The sequence below is a fragment of the Halichoerus grypus genome, chromosome 10 (assembly GCF_964656455.1).
Source record: "Halichoerus grypus chromosome 10, mHalGry1.hap1.1, whole genome shotgun sequence".
NCBI classification, from domain to species: Eukaryota; Metazoa; Chordata; class Mammalia; order Carnivora; family Phocidae; genus Halichoerus; species Halichoerus grypus.
In genome coordinates this window covers 109,542,189-109,555,875 of record NC_135721.1, presented here as the reverse complement: position 1 = coordinate 109,555,875, position 13,687 = coordinate 109,542,189, and the positions used below count along the sequence as shown (strand labels likewise).

At 54.5% G+C, this 13,687-nt stretch overlaps 2 protein-coding genes across 6 annotated transcripts; both read right to left on the bottom strand.

Moving 5' to 3' along the window:
• Positions 1-4,483: 4,483 nt before the first annotated feature.
• Positions 4,484-10,694, bottom strand: SPEF1 (sperm flagellar 1). Of its 5 annotated transcripts, none has more exons than XM_078056999.1 (8): positions 8,283-10,694; positions 6,938-7,049; positions 6,448-6,604; positions 6,215-6,254; positions 6,020-6,080; positions 5,698-5,821; positions 5,479-5,582; positions 4,484-5,034 (listed from the first exon to the last, which is right to left on the bottom strand). In XM_078056999.1, the coding sequence occupies exons 1-8, from the start codon at positions 8,389-8,391 to the stop codon at positions 4,674-4,676; spliced, it is 1,068 nt and encodes a 355-aa protein (XP_077913125.1). In that variant the 5' UTR covers positions 8,392-10,694; the 3' UTR covers positions 4,484-4,673. The 5 variants fall into 5 exon arrangements, 4 of the variants coding, with proteins under 4 accessions (XP_077913125.1, XP_077913126.1, XP_035949114.2 ...); XM_078057000.1 differs by having other exon boundaries at positions 6,938-7,037; XR_013441968.1 differs by having other exon boundaries at positions 5,013-5,034; positions 6,219-6,254.
• A 152-nt stretch (positions 10,695-10,846) lies between these two features.
• Positions 10,847-13,555, bottom strand: CENPB (centromere protein B). Its single transcript, XM_078056998.1, has one exon. The coding sequence runs from the start codon at positions 13,499-13,501 to the stop codon at positions 11,678-11,680; it is 1,824 nt and encodes a 607-aa protein (XP_077913124.1). The 5' UTR covers positions 13,502-13,555; the 3' UTR covers positions 10,847-11,677.
• Between the last annotated feature and the right edge of the window lie 132 nt (positions 13,556-13,687).

The following is a 13,687-nucleotide window of genomic DNA, read 5'->3' as shown; positions in this document are numbered from 1 at the left end:
GACTTTAAGCTCCAGCATCAGACGTAAAACAACAGTTTTACAGAGACTGTTTGACAATTACCCAAAGTCAAATTCCTGTAACAAATCCTTTTCGCTTCTGCAATTAAACCCTAACTGATACAATAGCATAGGGGTATGTTTAATTTCATATGAAATTGCCATACTGTTTTCTGAAATGGTTGTACTCATACTCCATCTGCGGAGTACAAGAGTTCCAGTTGCCTCACATCCTCATCAATACAAAAATTAGCAGTTAGTTTAGTAAAAACATGACACTGTGCCAACCAAAGCAGGGCAATGGGCCACCAGTCTTCAGCCTCTGCTCTGAACCATGCCCTTGTGGAGGAAATTTCACAATATCAAGATCAGAAATGCACATATTCTTCGTCCTAACAAACCCACTTCTGGCATTGGTCATGCAGATATACTTGCAAAGAATACTTAACTATAAATGTATGAAGTTATTCATTGTTACCGTATTGTTATTAATAACAGAAAGTTAGAAACAACTTAAATGTCCAGATAGAGGACCGATTAATTACATTTTGTACAGACAATAGAATTTTATATGACTTTAAAAACAAGAAGTTTTCGGGGCACCTGGGTGGCTCAGTCATTAAGCATCTGCCTTCGGCTCAGGTCATGATCCCAGGGTCCTGGGATCGAGCCCCGCATCGGGCTCCCTGCTCTGCGGGAAGCCTGCTTCTCCCTCTCCCACTCCCCCTGCTTGTGTTCCCTCTCTTGCTGTCTCTCTCTCTCTGCCAAATAAAATCTTAAAAAAAAAAACAAAAAACAGGAAGTTTTCAATGTATTGATATGGAAAAATCTTGTATTAGTTGAGGTTCTCTGGAGAAAGTAAAAGGAGATGATATACAGCCAGATGATACAGGTGATACAGATAGGGATTTATAAGAAGTAATTAGCTCATGTGATGAGAGAGACTGCCAAGTTGCAAGATCTACAGAATGAGTCAGCAAGTTGGAACCTAGGAGAGGCACATCCAAAGGCTGGTAGGCTCAAGACACAGGAAGAATTGATATTTCAGCTAGAGTCTAAAGGCAGGGAAAAAAGCCAATGTCCCAGTTCAAAGGCCATCAAGAAGAAATTTTCTCTTACTCAGGGAAGAGACATCCTTTTTTTTTTTTTAAGATTTTTTATTTATTTATTTGGCAGAGAGAGACACAACAAGAGAGGGAACACAAGCAGGGGGAGTGGGAGAGGGAGAAGCAGGCTTCCCGCGGAGCAGGGAGCCCGATGTGGGGCTTCATCCCAGGACCCTGGGATCATGACCTGAGCCGAAGGCAGACACTTAACAACTGAGCCACCCAGGCACCCCCAAGAGACATCCTTTTTTATTCTATTCAGGCCTTCAACTTATTGAATGAGTCCCACCGATACTAGGAAGAGCAATCTGCTTTACTCAGTCTACCTTTAAATTTAAATGTTAATCTCATCTGAAAACACCCTCACAGAATGTTTGACTAAATATCTGGGCATCCTGTGGCCCAGTCAAGCTGGCATATAACATTGACCGTCACATATCTATAAGAGATCATATTGAGGGGAAATCAAGATACAGGACAGAGTGGGTAGTATGCTTCCCCTTTAGGGTAAAAAAAAAAGAGGGGGTGCAGAATAACAATAAAAGTGCATATTTGCTTGTATTCACAAAAAGACATTCTGGCAGAATGCACAAAAACTAAAGATAAAGGTTAACCCTACTGGGGTTGTGTGGGCACCAAGGAGACATTTTACTTTTTATATGTGTTTTAATTATGTGTGTTTTATCTATTTAAAACATTGAGTAACAAAAAATTTTAAGTATCACTTTGCATGCCTTCTCCTAGGATTGTGAACACTTGGGGAGACAAATCATGTTTTATACTCATCTTTGTGTGGCATTTAGTACATAGTCGGCACTAAATAAACATTTGAGGAATGAATGAGTGAATGAATGAATAAACCAGAAGAAATCCGATTTAGTGTGGGTCAGAAAAGGGAGAGGAGTGTGAGGATCAGAGGGGGAGAAATATGGCAATGGCTGTCAGAGGGGAAGTTTGGGGAACAAGAGGGATGTTTCAAGAAGAGTTATAGGAGGGGCGCCTGGGTGGCTCAGTCGTTAAGTGTCTGCCTTCAGCTCAGGTCATGAACCCAGAGTCCTGGGATCGAGCCCCGCATGGGGCTCCCTGCTTGGCGGGAAGCCTGCTTCTCCCTCTCCCACTCCCCCTGCTTGTGTTCCCTCTCTTGTGGTCTCTCTCTCTGTCAAATAAATAAATAAAAATATTTAAAAAAAATAAGAGTTATAGTATTATTATAATGTGTGATGTAATCCACTTTCATATTTATTCCCAAGAAACATTCAATAAAATCCTCCATTGTTTTGGGGATTTAATTTTAGGGTGTCAAATATGATTTTAGATTCAGGCATATCTGGATACTAGGAATAGCTGGGGTTGGGGGAGGAACTCAAGAAAGAGGAGTTCCTCTAGGACTTGCCCCAGCCTCTGCCATGGAGGGAGCCAGCAGACTCTTGAGGGGGTGACCCCTGCCACCAAACCTGTACTCTGAGCCTACCGTGCTTCTGTCAGGTAGAACCATGCCCTACCCCACCTCCTTGACCCCAAGCCCCTCTACAAACCATTCCTACCAGCTGCACACACAGGAGTCTACAGGTGTGGTCCATGACGATGGATTCAGAGAACAGAACTCTGGAGACTCCATGCAGACAATAGCAAGAAAACAGTGCTAGAGCTGGGATCAATATGTGTGAGGGCTGGTGGTTAATTTGGGGAAGGGGGGCGCCTGGGTGGCTCAGTCATTTGGCGTCTGCCTTCGGCTCCGGTCGTGATCCCAGGGTCCTGGGATCGAGCCCCGCATCGGGCTCCCTGCTTGGCGGGGGGCCTGCTTCTCCCTCTCCCACTCCCCCTGTTTGTGTTCCCTCTCTTGCTGTGTCTCTCTCTGTCAAATAAATAAATAAAATCTTTAAAAAAAAATTGGGGGAAGGTAGAAGATCAGGCTGACACCAGTGTTAACCTAAGACCAGGCTGAGTGCAGGGAAGAGGCTCAGACCAAGGTCAGGAGTAGTCATCAATTTTTATGTTTATTTATTATTTGAGGAACTCAGGTGAACAGAATTGGACTGCACATACTCCTTAGTTCATGACACTCTCCTGCTTGTCCTTAAACAGCCCACTAGGAACATCTGTAAACCCACCACCTGCCCAAGGACAAACATTACAAATAACTCATGTGCTTCTTGCATCTCTGCCCTCCGCTTCCTCTCAGAGGTAACCACTATTCTAGCTTTTATCTTTTTATTGCTTTTTCCTCCCTGCGGTAGACAGCTTCTAAAATGGCCCCCAATGATCCCTGTCTCCTGGTATTCACACCCACATGTACCTCTCCGCTTGAATGTGGGCTGGACCTCATGACTTACTTCTTTTTTTTTTATAAAGATTTTATTTATTTATTTGACAGATAGAGACACAGCGAGAGAGGGAACACAAGCAAGGGGAGTGGGAGAGGGAGAGGGAGAGGCAGGCCTCCCGCTGGGCAGGGAGCCTGATGCGGGGCTCGATCCCAGGACCCTAGGATCATGACCTGAGCTGAAGGCAGTCACTCAATGACTGAGCCACTCAGGCGCCCCCTCATGACTTACTTCTAATAAATAGGATACAACAAATGTGATGGATGTCACTTCTGTGATTACATTAGATAAGATTGCAACTGCCATCTTGCTAGCAGACTCTGTTAACTCTCTCCTTTGCTGGCTTTGGTGAAGTAAGCTAGCATACTTACTGGATGTGACCACATGGGAAGGAAAGGAGGGCAGCACCAGCCAACAACCAACAAGAAAATGAAACCCTCGGTCCAACAGTCCACAAAGAACTGAACTCTGTCAACAACCAAGTGAACTTGGAAGTGAATCCTTCCCCAGTCAAGACTTCAGATGAAACCACAGCTCTAGCCAACACTTTGATTGCAGCCTTAGGAGAAACTCTGAAGCAGAGGACCCAGCTCGGCCATGCCTGGACTCTTGACCCACAGAATATATGAGATAATAAGTGTGTGCTGTTTAAAGCCACTAAGTTTGTGGTAATTTCTTACACATGATAGACACTAATACAAGTTATTTTCAATTATTTTCTATTACAGAGAATGTCACTATGAACATTGCTGTATAGGCGTGGCAGAATACAAAACACAAGAGCTTAAGTTTCCCCGAGGTATATGCTGAATATATGTGTAGGAATAGAATTGTGGGGTCTCTGAATGTTACTAGTAGTCAGTAAATTACCAGGGTCACATCATGGCCAGAGTGTCTTGGTCAGGTTTGAGAGTCAAGCTTGGCTTCAGTCCATAGAATTAGGGAACAGTCTGTGAGCGGGGTTGGGAGTCATACAGAGGACAGATTTGGGGGTCAGTCCATGGATAGGGTTGAGGGTGAGGGTGAGGGTGTGTTTACACTTGGGGAGAATGTGAAGCCTAGGTTTGGAGTTGGGTTTGGACAGTGTTGGAAGATTCTGTGAGGGTGGGTTTGGGGGTCAGTCTAAGGCCAGAGTTAGAAGTCAGACTGTTCTAGTGCACAAGATCTGACCCCTGTGATATCATCAACCTACCAGGCAGTGGCCACCCAGGGACCAGGTGCCCACAAGGTGAGACCCACTCTGGGCCTACAAGGCTCTTTCACTCAAAAGGGGGGTGGTGGGGGAGTGCAGCATTAAGGGGCAAGAAATCTGGACAGAGAGAGAAGGCAGTTGCTGGAAAGATAGCACAACTTCTTTAATGGGGGCAGTGTGATCCCATATCTCCCAAGCATTCTCAAAGGTCCCCCCACAGGAGGGGAGGGTGATTGGGACAGACACAGCCCATGTCTTCCCCACTCCTGGCTGAACCCATTCCTCACCCCTTCTTCTCCAGCTGCTGTGTTCTCCATCCTCGAGTTGGGTCCCAGGTGAGCTCCCAGGAAAGGCAAGGGTCGCCCTCAGCTGCCTGGGGCAGCTTCCCCCACGGCCCAGAGCACAGAGAACTAGCCTGGATGGAGATGCTGCTGTCCTCAGAGCTGGGCTGGGACCTGTCTCTAGGGGTGTGGACCTAGCCGGGGCACCGCCCCCCAAGGCCCAGGGCAGGGAGCACCAAGGCGGAGTCCCTGGTGTTGGGCACTGCTTTGGGGAGCATGCGAGGTCTCTGCACGTGGCTTCTGGGTTCTGGAAAGCGGTCCATTCTCCTGACCCGCGTGGAGTGGAAGGAGGTGGCTCAGTCCAGGGACTCCGCTCTGAAGGCGCCTGCCTCACTGCCCCTGCCCCCATATTCGCCCTCATCCCAAGGGAGGGGCACGCTGGCTCCCCAGGAGGCTCATTGGAGCTGCTGGCTCCGCCCGCCCATTCGTCCATCAGTAGGTCGGTGGGTGCGTCGGTCGCGGTGTCTGGGCTCTGGCGGGTACTGGGGCGTCCCCGCGCGGCCCGGGCCGCCGCTCACCGCTGCTTACGCTCTGCCTGCTGGAGCCGCCGGGAGAGGTCGTCGATGCGCACGTTCTTGAGCTGAAGCAAGTGCTCCAAGCGCCTCACCTTCATCTGCAGGACCTGGGCCATGAGGCACAGAGGCGAAGTCAGCGGCCTGCTGCCCTCTGTCCCCACCCGCGCAGGCCCTAAGCCCCCACTGCCCCACCACCGCCCGCGCCTTCCCAGTCACCCTCACCTGCACGGTCTCCTGCGAGGCCAACAGCTCCTGCTCTTTTTCAGCGATCTGGAGGACGAAGCTTGGGTCGCCCTGCACTGCCTGGCTATATCCCGGAGGCCGGGGCGCGGGCGGCCGGCCCCCCCTGGGGTGGGAAGCAGCTTAGCAGAGGCCCGGACCTGGGGCCCCACCCTCACCCTTCTAATGCCCCTCGGCCAGGCCTTCCCTTCCCCCCCCACCCCCGTTCCTGCTTCCCAGGAACAGCCTGCCCCCACCCTTACCTGCCAGCCCTGTATTGGGGGATCACCAGGCCTGGGGAGATAGGAACTCCCAGCTTCCTTACCTGAGCTGCCCCCCTCCCTGGGGGTCTGGGGCACCTTCCCGTCGGGCCTTCTGGGACAAACCTGAGAGGAGGCAAGTGGAGGGGTTGGCCATGCTGGAGTCCTATTTTCTTGCCTTCTCCCTCCCTCCCTTCCCCCACAGGTAGCACAGAAGGAAAGCTGCTCCTGGGAGGGAAGACAAGTAAAGACCACTTTACCCACATCCATGTAGCCAGTGCCATCCTGGGGAGCCAGCTCCTGAAAGAAGCCCCAGGGTTTACTGTGAGGTCAGGCTCGCTCATCCCCAAGGAGCCCCATGTCTCTTCCGCGGTCCCCAAGGCCAGGCTCCCTTTGCCAGACACCCTTCCCCCACATCTATCGGCAAGGCGGGGCTTCCTGCCGCCTGGGAAGCTCCCGCAAAGCAGTGGGAGAAGCTTGAGTGGGGTGGCACCTGTAAGGAGCTGGTGCGCTGCTTCCTGAGCCTCTGCCGCTCCTCCAGGCGCTGCCTCAGCGGAATGAGCACTAACTCCACCACGCCCGGCGCGCATTGCGCGATCTTGCGCATCACATCCTCCGGTACCGAGAAGTTCAGTTTGTTCAGCACCTTCCTGGGAGATAGGCACCGGGATGGCGGACTGGGTCTCGGGGGAATGAAGTGAGGGGCGTGGAGGAGAAGGAAGTGGTGCAGCCCTGGGGGAATGAACCCGATTCTGGGGTGTCCTCTTTCCTTGTCTCCTCCCCATTAAAAGAATCCCTTGATTTTGTTACCGGATTCTGTCTGCGCTGTCCCTCCCTACCCTGCCACCAACAGAATCCCAGCCCGGGCTTTGGAGACCATAGGAAGTGTGTGTGGGGGGGGGCGTGCTGGGGCAGCCCTTCCTGGGATCCCTGGGTTGGGGTAGGGGATGGAGATTCCGGTAGTGCACCAGGCATTCTGCTACCTGTTTAGGTGACCCCAGTTGCTGAGCTTCTGTTGGAGAGAGTTGGCAGGGACATAATTGTGCATCTCCACCATCTTGGGGAAGTAAAACTTGATGACTTCTGCAACCAGGACTGAGGGAATGGGAACAGACATGGACGGGGTGGGGAGGGGGGAGTAAGGGAAAAGGAGTAGGGAGAAGATGTGCATGGGATGGAAGAATCAGGGGTTGCAGAGTGGTGGGGCCAGGCACAGAGGTGATGTGGAAAGGAAAAGGATGATAGGGAGGGAGGGGTGGTGGAGGAGAGCGAAAGGGATTCAAGAAAGCAAGATCAGAAATCAATGATCAGCCTCCAGCATACCCCAGAGGAGTGGCATCCCATCCCCATCAGCTCAGGCATATGAAAACTAAGGTCTCTGGTCCTCCAGTAGAGAATGAGTCTCCAAGAGACCCCATCAGGGGCCTGGGGGCCCACCCTAGTCATTTACACGGATACACACACACACACTCCAACACCAAAGTCCCAAGAAAGAGTCACAGATTCACACAAGCAGACACATGTGATAAGATCCCCCTACAGATATGCACATAGGACAAAGTGTGTAGACACACAGGACACACACATGCCCATACATACACAGGCCCACATATAGCACACACACATACAACACACAGAGATGCACAAACACATAACCAGACACATGTTTCCATCACTGAAGTTCCAAGAGATAGTCACCAACACACACAAGCACAATAAGTCACATAGGCAACAATGTACCATACAGAGACGCATATTTCTCCCATTAAAATCTCAGGAGACAGCCTTAGACACACAGACACCTAATAATCACAAAGAAACACATATGCACATAAGACCCCCTACATGCATACGTATCAACAAACGTATGAACATACACATGCTCAGACTCCCACAAGGCAGATATATAGAGTACAGCAATGAACAAGTACACACAGAGAGAAGCACAAAAACATACACAGATACACATCTTAGTCATTAAAGTCTCAGGAGGGAGTCACAGACTCACACACTCAGACACACACCATCATCACCACCACACAAGCATAAAGGATAGAACAAGGGGACATATATATGGACACACACATACTCATATTCCCACAGATACAGATAGAAACACACACACACACACACACACACACACACACACAACTGAAGTTCTAAGAGATAGTCAGACACCCCCCAACACACACATACCCAAATGCACAGAAGCACAAAAAGACATATGTATACAGACCCCTTACACACGTACATACAGGACAGAACGTGTCAACAAACACGGACACACGGGACAGACACACAGGAGCGCACACATACTGAGGTGCACACCTCCGTCACTGAAGTCCCTGGAGAGATTTCGCTTGGGTCGGGACAGAGGGATGTTGTCTACCCACAGGTAGAGCTGGTGCAGCGCCTCCTCGTCCACGCTGCCCGCCATCGGCACCCTCGGCAAGGCAAGGCCGTTCCAGCCGTGCAGCGTCCAGCCCCAACCTCGCGATCCCTCAGGCGCCTCTTCTCTCGCCACTGAGGGCGACCAGACCTGCCTCTGCCTCTCCCATCCGGAGACTCTCCTCCCAGCTGGGAGCAGCCATATTGTTTTCTGAAACCATAGCAACTATCCTTGGCGGGGTGGGGAGCAGGGGTTTCTGGGAGTTGTAGTTTTCTCCCTCTACTTACTCTCAGGCCCCAGCTTTGAAAAGGCGTTTAGATGGCCTTGTCTTCCCAGTATCTGCGCCCAACGCCACCTGATTAGCCACCGGCCCACTCTGAAACCTGTCAAAGCCAACCAGGCCCTCAGAATCCCTGCACCAGCCTCCCCAGGGCTGGGATTCCCCTTCTGGATCCTTTAGCGATCAGTCCCAAGTGAAGGCAGCATCCCAGTGTTTGTCAGCTTTATCTGGGCGTCCACTGTTAATCATCAGCTGCTTCCCACCTGGATTGTGTGATAGGCTGTGTGACAGTGCCTCCTTGCTAGGTCCCTCCTCAGAGCTCTGTGCTGTTAGGGCCTCACTGCTACTGCCCTTCCCAGCAGTGTCCTGGTAGGGCATTTAGTATGTCACCCAGATTCCCAGGGAGAATACTAGGGCTCAAGGCCAGTGCCTTGGGGAGGTTATTTAACTACTTCACCCTATTTCCTCCTTTGTGAAGTGGGAATGGTTCTCGTCTATTTGTCCCAATGGGGTAGTAGGGAGGAAAATGGGAAGCGTATTTACAGATCTGCATTTGTATGGGGACTGGGGGTATGGGAGTAAAAGCTTGGAGAGCTCCTGTAGACACTTCCACAACCCCTCATCTCCCTCCAAAGAGCTATTCTTCCATGGGTTAGAAATGGATTTCAGTAGCCAGTTCCATTTCAAAAGAGCACTCCTTGTAGAAGGGTTAGGGATATGGGTCCTTCCTTAGTGAAGGGACACAGAGTAGCAGTAAAGAGGCACTTCTAGGGTCAGCCAGAGAAGAAAGCTTGCTTCCACCAAAGACTAGCAATGTGGCTTTGGGCACATTACTGGACCTCTTTGTGCCTGTTTTCTCATGGTTTTACCTACCTTAGAGGGGATTTGTGAGCATCTAAAGTGCTTAGCACAGCACTTGGCACAGAGCAAGGGCCCTATTAACATCAGTTGGTGCTATCATTAATGAGATGACCTCAGTTCCAGCAGAAGAGGAGACAAATGGAAATGATTTGCCTTGTTGGTATTTGAGGTGAGGGACCGAGTTGAACAGGGAGAAGGCTACTGCTCCCCCCTTACTCCAGAGCAGGCGGGGCGAGGGGCGGTGGCGGGGGTAGGCTGAGCTTCCTTAAGACTTTCTTGTTTCCTCCTCCACAGCTCAGATGGAGGTGGGGGATGCCGGTAAGGGGAATCCCAGCTCCTTTTTGCTATCCCTTAGTTTCACTGTCTTCAAAGCCTACAGGGGAAATCTGAGTGCCGGGAGTGTGGAAGGCCAAGTGTGGAAGTGTCACCCTACCTTCTTGTTTTAAAGTCATACATAGTGGCCTTGCCTTTCTAGAAGAGACCACACCCAGAGCAGGCAAGGGACAAAAGACCTAGACATCCCCCCCTTAACATTCCAGGGTGGAGAGAGGAACTGAAAGGAAGTGGTGGGGAGGGAACCACAGCGGCGATGTGCCAGCCCCAGGGGAGGTGGGAAAACCGGTTTGGGGCCCAGAGCTGCCCTGCCTCCTCAAGCCCAAGCCCTCCCCTGGCTGGAACCGCTGGGGCCTGAGGGCCTCAGTGAGGGGCTGGGCCTGGAAAGGAGAAAAGGGGTAGGATCAGCAGAGACACCCGTCTTCACCTTTGGACTGGGGTGCCCCCAGCCTCTTGCGAGTGCAGTCTATCCCAGGAATTTTATCTTCCTCCTGCCACTGTCCCCAGGATAGCCACCAGGCTTGGAGATGCCAAACACGGGAAGGTCTAAAGGGCTCCCTCTTAAGGCATCAAAGGTAAACCAAGGGATGCCCTGTATGTCCCTCCAGACTGCAACCTGGACCACAGAAGTTGCCCCAGCACCCCTCTTGCTCTGTCCTCTGGCCCCACTCCTGCAAGGACCTTCTTTAATGGGCTCGACAGGCCTAGTCCCCAGTTTAATTTGGTCCAACAGAGATAGTTGGCTCCCTCCCTCCTCTCCTAGCTAACTGACCCCAAGCTTCTTTCTAACCCCAAAGCAGTGCAAGGCCCGGCTTTCTTCAAACCCAAGCAGGTACGTTGAAGACCCCTTCCTCCCCAAGCCTAGATAATATTTAGATATGGAGGTGGCCCCTCGCCCCAGTCAGGGCCAAAGCTGCGGCTACCCTCTCAACACTTGGTTCCATGTCCCACCAGAACAAGGACCAAAGGGAACCAGGGAAGGACGTGTTCCCAAGACAGACGCAAGCCCAGACCATGAAGGATGCACCCTTGGCTGTTAAAACGTTCACCCCCACAAAAGGGGGGTGGACGGATTTATTGAATTCAGACTGGGAAAGGAGTGGCTGGATGGCTGGACTATGGGCCCAGCCCCAGGCCCCCTGCCCAGGATAGGGCCCTGCCAGAGAGGGAGGAGAGGCATGGGGCCTGCAGCTACCCACAAGGGAAGTGCCCATTATCACTCCCCTGGAGGGCCTCTTGGGAACCTCCAATCTGGAAAGAAAACCAAGGGCCAAAGTAACCTGGACTGGGCCAGAGAAAGGGATTGGGAAGATGGGGAAGCAGGCAGAGGCAGGCTCAGGAGCCTGCGCTGAGTTAGACTGTGCTTCTCAAGGCGGCCCAGGGGCAGGGGTAGGGGGCTGCCAGCCTTGTGGGGGCCTAGGCTGGACCTTCCTCTGGAGCCCTTCCCAGAATGGCTTTGGGGTCCCCCCCACCAAAGACCTGGTGTGGACGGCAGAGGGGAGAGGCACTCTCCGGCCGGGAGCTTCCAGGGCCCATCCCTGGCTGCTCCTGTGGCCTAGTCCACTGATGGCACGGTGTGGTAGCACCGGACAGCTCCCCACCCTCCCCACCTGGTCCCCCAAGCCCAGGGGCAAATGGGGAGGAAAGAGGACTCTGAGAAAGAGGCAATAAGCAGGCAGTGAGGCTGACACCAGCCCCGGGCCCTACCGAGGTGGCTGGGCCTGTCACAGGGCCCGAGGAACATCACTAAAGGCTCTGGAGCTCCCCACTCTTGGCTCCATCCACAGCGGCTGCCCGGAGAGTCCTCTGCCCTGGGCTGGTGCTGCCACATCCGGGTCGGGCAGGACTAGGTCCAGTGGCTCAGCTTTGATGTCCAAGACCCCGAACTCCCGCCTGCCTGGCGTGGTTCTTCCTGGTCACGTGGACCAGATCGTGTTCCAAGTGAAGGATGTGGCTCTGCACTCGGTCGTCAATGGGGAAGGAAGTCAGGTACCTCTTGACCATAGCGAAGTAAGCCATGGCCTCCCCAAAGCTGGGCACGGGCACCTCGTCACCATCCTCCTCATCATCTTCATCATCTTCATCATCTTCATCCTCCTCATCTTCCTCCTCTTCCTCACTGTCAGACTCAGAGTCCTCTTCGCCCTCCAGGAAATGGAGGGTAGGGCACTGGGCCTCCTCCTGGGCACTGTAGCCCCCGAAGCTGCCACCAGCTTCCACTACCCCCTGGGCCCAGTCCTCAGCCTCCAACCCCTCAGAGGAGCTCTCTTCCTCCTCTTCCTCCTCCTCCTCCTCACTGTCATCAACATCACCCTCCTCTTCCACCTCCTCTTCCTCCCCCAACTCCTCTCCTTCCCCCCCTTCCTCCTCCTCCTCGCCTTCTTCTTCTTCCTCCTCCTCCTCCTCCCCTTCCCCCTCCTCCTCCTCTTCCTCCTCTTCTTCCTCCTCGTCCTCGTCCTCGTCTTCCTCCCCCTCACTCTTGAGGGCGGTGGTGATGGCGGCATCTGGGCCACCGCCGAAGCCGGCCTCGCGGAAGCAGGCAGCGATGTCCGAAGGCTCCACTGCCTGCCAGGCGGCGGCCACGAAGTGCAGGGCCTCCATCAACCCCAGCTGCAGCCCCGAGCGATCCTGGCCCTCTAGCGCGGCCATGGCCTTGAGGAGCATAGCCTGGCGGTAGTGGCCCTTCACCTGCTGGACCACTCCCCGCTCCAGCGGCTGCACGGTGCCCGGCGGGAAGAAGGCCAGCTGTACATGCCGCAGGCCCGAGGTATCCAGGGACTGGGCAGCCAGGCGGCCCGCCAGCAGCAGGACTCGGCGAGACTCCGCGGCCATGCGAGTGTCCAGGGCCTTCAGGTACTTGGCCAGGGCCTGGGTGGTGACACCGCCCTTAGAGTTGGCGGTGTAGTCGCAGGGCAGGCCGGCTTGGCCTGCGCGGGGCTTGGCCGACTTGCCGGCCACGAGCGGGGGCAGCTTCTCGCTGCCGTCTGCGTTGGCGCACAGCAGGACACTCAGGCGCTGGGTGGCCCTGCGTGCCCGTCCATCGCTGCCGCACAGCCCCGCAGCCTGGTCGGGCAGGAAGTCGTACCACAGACTGGTCTCGATGGCGCTGAACACGTCCTGGGAGGCGTAGCCCTCGGCCACCGACGGCGGCTGCTCCTCCCGAGCGCGCCAGCCCGTCGAACCCCCGCCGCTGCCCTCCGAGGGCACCGCCGGCGGGCTGGCGGGAGCCGCTGGGGCCCGGGGGGCAGCATTGCGCGACCGGGCGCGGGCCACACCGCTGCAGGACACCACACCGTGGCGCCGGCGGAAGCGGTCCAGCCAACCGTTGGAAGCGGTGAAGTCGTCCATGCCCAGCTCCTCGGCTATACGCAGCGCCTTCTCCTTGAGGATGATGCCCTTGACGGGTAGGCCAGCGGCGCGGATCTGCTGGAACCAGGCGATGAGCAGCCCCTCGAGCTTGTCGTAGGGGGACAGCTTGTTGGTCTTGCGGCAGGTGGAGGCCACACCGTACTTGCGCTCCGACGCCAGGATGGCGCGCTTGTTCTTCAGGATGGTGCTCAGCGTGGACGGCGGGATGTTGAAGCGCCGCGCGATCTCGCCCTTGCGCAGGTCCGGGTTCTCCTCCACCTCCTGGATGATCCGCGACTTCTCCCGGAACGTCAGCTGCCGCCGCTTGGGGCCCATCCCGGCGCGCCCCCCGCCCCGGGGCCCGGCGCCACCGCCGCCGCCCCGGGGCGGGGGGCCCGGGCCCGCGGCGGGGGGCACCTGGCGGCCTCTCCCGCGCGCCCCGCCCGAGACAAAGCGGCTCGCGGGGCGGCGGGCGGGGCGGCGACCCGGCCGGGCCGGGGGCACCTTCGGGGGCGCCGGCGG